This window comes from Humulus lupulus, chromosome X, assembly GCF_963169125.1.
Source record: "Humulus lupulus chromosome X, drHumLupu1.1, whole genome shotgun sequence".
NCBI lineage: Eukaryota > Viridiplantae > Streptophyta > Magnoliopsida > Rosales > Cannabaceae > Humulus > Humulus lupulus.
Window position 1 is genome coordinate 206,459,154 of NC_084802.1, and position 6,901 is coordinate 206,466,054.

Sequence of the window (6,901 nt, forward strand, 5' to 3'; positions counted from 1 at the left end):
ACTAGTTTCTCCCACATAAAACCAATCAAACCTCTTCAAATCCACAAGTGCCATTTTATGCTTTTGGCTGGATACCCTTTTATTTATTTTACATAAAAAGTTTATTGATTTTTTTTTTTACTAGTTAGTGGAGAAATGAGCCCCACAAGCCATTTACTGTTTAATCTTTTTTTTTTTTAAAAAAAATGTAATCACAAAGTCAATATCTTTATGTATTTATTAATCATTGAAATACTAACGAAATAGTAACAACATCTAAATGAAATTGAAATTGAATGCCATCCTAATTTTATACCACGAAAATCAGATATAAAAAAAATTACCTATTGAAAAGAAAAAATATCAAGTTACTTCACGTTGATATGGTACTTTTTTTGTAAATGCAAGTATAGTACTTACAACAAAAAAACAAGTACCATATCAAAAGAAAACATGAGAGAAAGCAAAGAAGAGAAGGGATATCCCTCACGAATGGTTTTTTTTTTAAGATTAACTTTTTCATAAATGAATATTACACCAAAAAAAAAGACACGTGGAATGGACAAGATGATTAATAATAAAAAAAAGGTAATGAATGCAGTCGTCGTATTGTATATATTTGTTCACCTTTCTGAGTTGAGTTTAGTATTCACCAAATGTTGCAGAAAAGACACATATCATAACACTTGAATAGAAACCCAACATTTATTCTCAAACCGAACCAATCACTCTAGCAAACGGACAATATAAGGGAGAGAGAGTAGACCAAGCAAGAACCTTTTGCTTTTTATATCTCTCTCTCTCTCTCTCTCTCCTCTCTGTGTCTTGTTTCATAAAAGAGTTCGATTCTCTCTTTCTTTCTTTTTCATCTTTTCTGAAAATCGAGCTCTCTTTACTGTGCCTCATCTTTCTCTCTCTCTCTTTTACCTCTTTCTCTTTTACTCTCTAGAGAGTGAATTAGCTGAGAAAGAGTGATATGGGTTTGAAATGGCTGTACCGATGATAATGGCTCAGCAAAGTATGCCTAACAATGCAGACAACCACCATTACAACCAGGAAAACCAACTAGCTAAGCCCATGTTTCATGACTTTTTTGGGACGAAGCCCAACGATTCTCCCGTCGTTTTGGGCTCAGCTTCAAAAACCGCAGCCGATGCCAGACTCTCCGAGGCCTCACCGTCGGCTTCTGCTTCCTTCGGGGCTTCCTCTGGTGGTGGCCGTGGGCCTATCTCCACCACCTCTGATCTGGGTTCGGGTCAGTTTCTTCCCTCGTTTCCTTAGAAACTCTCTAATTTTCAGCTTCAGCTTCTAGTGTCTCCAGAAAACCTTTTATTATTTATTTATTTATTTTTGTTTGTTTATACTTTTCACATTAAAATTTTCATGGGTTTTACTTTATTTGGGATTTTGCTTTTGTTTCTTGGATGGATGTCTTGGACAACTGCGAGGAGATATAGGAACTGTTTTCTTTTCAATGTCACTATGTGCGCTCGTTTAATTGATGGCTGCTATTGATTTTTAAGCGGTAATGCGTGATACCCTTTTCTCTTTTTTTGTGGAGTTGGTGTCTTTATTATGGATTGGTTTAAGTGAGGTCATTCAGCTGTTTGGTAGTCTTTTGTGGCTTTTTACTTTACGGGCATTAGGTTTCATTTACCTGGAGATGTTCAATCAGGTATAAGCTTTCACTGTTGTTCTCTTCTTTTAGCTTTATGGTTATTTACTTGGTTTAAGTTTGTCTTAACATTCGCTGCTTGCTCGAGATCAAGATGTCAGTTTTTTTTTCCCTTCCTTGTCTTGTTTGTTCAATGTTATGATTATCCTTCTAATGTTGTTAGGTATTGAGGGGCAATAAGTTCTTACTTGTTCCTCGAAAAAACTCATCACTACAATATGAGAAATCAGTATTTGGCTTCTCTTACGATACGTTTGCTATGTTTTTGGTCCTTTCATCTATGATTTATCTTGAAACTTGCAGCAATCCTAAGATATTTTAAAGCACTTCCATTGACTACAAAAAGAGGATTAATTTGATTATTTTCATCTTAATTTGTCAGAGAGACGGCCAGTAAGTCATCTGGAAGGAGTTCCATTTTATGGTCCAAGAAGTGATATATCTGGGCCAGAGATAATAAGTAACAACAAGATAGTGGGAAGTAAGAGAAGTAATTCAGACTCTACCTTCATGGGGTCATCCAGAGATGGGAATCCTCAAATGGGACCTGACTCTCTTGAGGGATCGCATTTGATGAAGGCAAGAAAAGTCACTAAATTTTATTTCTCTTTTAGTGGTGTACAACCCAATTCTCCCCTTAGTGGGTTCCTATCTTAATAATGCAGTATTTTTTTTTTTAAATTTCCCCCCTTCTGCAATGGCAGTTACTTAGAAATGGAGCAGGGGGAGACAGACCGAGAAGATTGAATGATGATGACATGGTCTTTAGTTTACAACAAATGAGGCCTAGTTCTGCTTCTCTCATATTTCAGCCTCCTTCGGGGATTTCCAAATTGGACCGGTCGATTCCCCTTAATGCGATTCCGGCAGTACAGTATCCTCCCCGTGGAGGTCATTTTGTCCCTATGGTCCCTCAAATACCTTCTAACAGATTCAGAGATGCCAATGCCGGTCCTTCAAATATCTCTCATTCAGCTGCTGATGAGGGATCTAGAACTGGAATAAAGGGCCCAGGAATATTGAGTTCCGTTAATGCCAGTGCTGGTGTTTCTGAGAAAAATGTGCCAGGGGCACTGCCAAGTGGTAGCAGGCAAAAGTGTCCCACTGTAATTACGGAGCCAGAGTCTTCCACTCCCTCAAAGTAATTTCTTTCAGTCTATTCTCTTCTGGTGAAAATATTGTTGATCCTATGTATTCTTAATCTGCTCCTATGGCAGTCGGCATGGATTTGCAGGTAATCGGCAGATGACTATATTTTATGGTGGCCAAGCTCATGTTTTTGATGATGTTCATCCAAACAAGGTCTGCTTTCTTTTCTGATTCTACTAGAGACAGCTTGGTTATTGACGTATGAATATGATAACCGAGAAGCATATTTTAAGGATATCAATAATATGGTGTGTTGTTTCAGTAAACAATATTTAAGAGACGAGAGTGATTAATATCAACTTTCTAGCCTTATTGTTCAAAAGAGGTAATTCTATAATAAGAGTTTAGAGAAAATTAGATAGAAAGACATAACAGAGTAGAAAAACACCGAGTCAATAGAGATAAGAAATAGAAAGAAATTATTCTATAATTAGTTCATTCACTCGGGCCCAAAGGTTGTGAGTTCGATCTGTTATTTGTGCACCTGTGATGTCTCCTAGGTAAGGGGCGCTAACGAGTGGCCCCTTACCATAAATAGGTTAAGCTGCCTTTATTATATTCTAATATAAGGCGAGGCTTCTTGCGTGGTAATAAAATTCATTCATTCTTCATTGTATTTTAACTTTTTAAGTATAAAATAGTTTAAAAAGGTGGTTTTGAGGCCGCTTTGAGGCGGAAAAAAAACGCACCAAGGCGTGTGCCTTGCTTAGCAGAGGTGAGGCGTACAGTGAGGCGCTGAGCTGGGGAGGTCGAGGCGGAAATTGAGAGAGGCGTACACCTCATGGTTGTATTTTCGTAATGGGCTTTTTTATCCCAAAAAATGCCAAAAATCAAATTAAAACACAATTGATCTAAATAGGTCCAAAAAACTGATCAAAAGTTTGTTCTAGGAGAGTAGAATCTAGGTTTCTAGTTCTAGAAACAAAATTTAACTTTATTTTAGAAATATAGATAATTTATGATATATTTATGTTTGAGTTTTATGATATATTTTATGGTATGTTTGAATTTTATGACATTTTTTATTCTATGTTTGAGTTTTATATGACACATTCATCTTACTTTATATCTTTAGGTGTTCTAAAAATACTTTTTAATTAAATATTTGAAGCTTACGTCTCAATGCGTGTTGAGGCGTATGCCTCGCCTCACAAAAACAAAACGACTTGAGAGTCGTAAAAGTGGTATTTTAAACATTGCAATTAACACAGGCCTATTTATAGGAAACAATTGAACACTGATGGAAAACTAACACAATTGGGAAATGTAAGTAGAAAAATGCTAAAAGAGACCCTAGGCTGTCCAACATCATAGGACGTGGCATGTGCAAGTAAATATTGGGTCCTACATATTTTAATCTAAATTAAATTTAAATTAAAATATGTGAGATTTGATACTAAATTACACCAATGGCACGATATGCTACCCTAGGGTGCCTTGTAGCAATGCTCATATAAGTATAATTGCCCAAATTTAAATAAATAATAATAAATTCTCAATATTCAATAAGAAATATAAATTCCTAATCATTGTATTCCTTCTTTGCATCACAAGTAAAACTGGTCAATGTCAAATTTAACTGTTGTAAGGCCAAATTGTTGAAGATCATTTACATCAGTGCAACTGGGAATGTTTTTCCAATTTACTTTTATAACATAATATTAAATATTAAATATTGGTTACTTTTGTGAGTGTCTCACATTGAGGATATTGACACACATTATACATTGCTAAAAAATACATATATTTCTGGGTTCGATGCAACCACCATAAAAATTGAATCTCAATGCTTTTTAGACCTACCCAAAGTCATCATTTGTGATCTGGCTCCCTGTGTATTTGACTGATTTCTTCAATTTATTTATTTAATCTTCATCTAGCAATGTACTTTAAATACTCTGCAGTGCTCTTGAATATTCTTGAGAGGCAGATTTCTTTTTACCTTTGGCACGAAGCGGTTCTTCTCTGTAAACAGCTGCAGTAGCTCACTTCTCTTTTTGGGTATTAATGTTCTATCTCTAAATGCACGTGAGAGTAGCCACTTGAAAAGAAATTGACAGCACTACTCTGGTCTGGTGAAATGACTTGTTTGGTGCATTAGGATGAAGTTCATGAATAGCCATGTGTATCTGCTTTAAAGACCTTGGTGAACTTTGACAATTCTTTCAAAAAAATTTAATTCACACACTAGGGAATTTTCTTCTTTATTTCAATTAGTTGATATTAGGTAATTATTATTATTGTTGTTGTTGTTGTTTCCTCTGTGGAAGCTAGAGTCATATTTGTTTTGCAAGTTCCTTTGGCTATATACATACATCATCTTGTTTACCTAATTGGTATGTCTCCTGTGTCTCATATTCGGCACTCTTTGATCATTGTTCTTGATACAATACAATATTTCAGGCAGATGTTATAATGGCCTTAGCTGGATCAAATGGAGGATCTTGGTCAACAAACTACTCTCCAAAATCTAATGCGAGGCCGGCTGGTGAAGGTCAAATCCCCATTGGAGATGTTGAAACTGGTAATGCCAAGGCCATGGCACTTCTGCGAGAATATCGTGGGAGATTATGTGTCCCTGGCAGTTCTAGTAGTCACGGAGTTGGGTTCAGTGACCGAGTAATGCCGACACCAGCAGCAGGTGACCTTTAAACTTGTTCTTCTGGTTGCGGCATGCACTTATTTTATTCTTTGAGTTGAACTTAATGAGCATGCACACTCACAAATAAGCTAATGTGATTAAGAAGTACATTTACATTTACTACAACTGAATAGAATAGAAAGATCGGTTCATGATCGATCATCTAAGCAATCAAGATTTGTTAGATGTGTCAATAACATTTTGATTATTTTACATTAAGTCTTAAAAGTTTAGTACTAACTGCTAGAATGGCTGTGTTAATTGTAGGTGGCCATCAGCTCGTCAGCACTGTAGCCAAAGACGTGAGAAACTCGGTTCATGCTGGAGAACCAACTTCCAAAGAGAAAAATGAGATGTAATGATGTGATGTTGTTGGGGAAGAGGCTTGAAAAGTGATTGAATCGTTCTAAATGTTATTAACAACCCTTTTGGGAGGGAGTAAAAAGATAAAAAAAAAAAAAGATTTTCTTTCACATTAAACCTCTTCCCTCTTTTCTCTTCTATTTTGATTCATATTTCTGTTATTTTATATTTAATTTGCCTCCTAATTGTATGATGACTTGACGAGTTAGGAGTAGATGGGTTGATTTTCTTGTTTATAGAAACCCAAAGTGCTTAGTTGTATTCCCATTTTGGATATAATGGAAATTGATCACTCTTCGGTTTGTGAATGGATTACTCATTACTCTTTTAAAGAAGAAAACAATATACATAATATAGTAGACACATTTTTTACGCACAAATTGTGCTATTTTATGATATATTATTGAGATAACGGTGGTGATAATATGTACTTTTTTTTCAAAAATTACACTTTAATACTTAAATTATTTTTTGTGGTAATAATATCAAAATTTACAATTTTAGTGCAGCTGTTAGTATTCACGTGACATATTTTTATACTTGTAAATTTAAGTATTAAAGTGTAATTTTATAAATGATTTGAGTATAATCGCTGACAATATCCTTAAATTCTTTAAATACTATAAAAATTATTTTAAATTTTAAAAAATCTAAAAGATTATTAAAAATTAATTAATAAAATTAAAATTTGCAAATTCGAAACGACCTAAATTAAAATTGAAACTCAAAATCATCCAAAATTCATGTTATTAATTAGTTTTTAATAATATTTTATATTTTTTAAATTTTAAAATAAATTTTATAATATTTAAACAATTTAAATAATTTAGTCTAAAATCATTCCAAAATCTATGTATCATGAGGATACTTAACAAGAAATTAATGTGAGTATTAACGGTTGCACTAAAATTGTAGATTTAGGTATTACCGCCCAAAAAAATTGGGTATAAAAGTGTAATTTTTTAAAAGATTTGGGTATTATCGCTATCAATTAGACTAATAAATATGTCACGTAGATACTTAACGAGCACTTATCGGTGAACCTAACGATTGCACTAAAATTGTAGATTTATGTATTATTAACGCAAAAAAAA

The 6,901-nt window shown here is 34.1% G+C and overlaps 1 protein-coding gene across 1 annotated transcript; it reads left to right on the forward strand.

Moving 5' to 3' along the window:
- Positions 1-669: 669 nt before the first annotated feature.
- On the forward strand, positions 670-6,122 carry LOC133803389 (protein TIFY 8). The gene is made up of 6 exons (XM_062241418.1): positions 670-1,234; positions 2,037-2,233; positions 2,359-2,795; positions 2,872-2,956; positions 5,207-5,444; positions 5,712-6,122. The coding sequence occupies exons 1-6, from the start codon at positions 967-969 to the stop codon at positions 5,801-5,803; spliced, it is 1,317 nt and encodes a 438-aa protein (XP_062097402.1). The 5' UTR covers positions 670-966; the 3' UTR covers positions 5,804-6,122.
- The last annotated feature ends 779 nt before the right edge of the window (positions 6,123-6,901 follow it).

Bases quoted from the DNA above. Each gene is read 5' to 3' on its own strand.
- LOC133803389 (XM_062241418.1), top strand. From the start codon at position 967: ATGGCTGTACCGATGATAATGGCTCAGCAAAGTATGCCTAACAATGCA. The intron at 1,235-2,036 runs GTCAGTTTCTTC...TTAATTTGTCAG, and splicing joins CACCTCTGATCTGGGTTCGG to AGAGACGGCCAGTAAGTCAT. The intron at 2,957-5,206 runs GTCTGCTTTCTT...ACAATATTTCAG, and splicing joins ATGATGTTCATCCAAACAAG to GCAGATGTTATAATGGCCTT.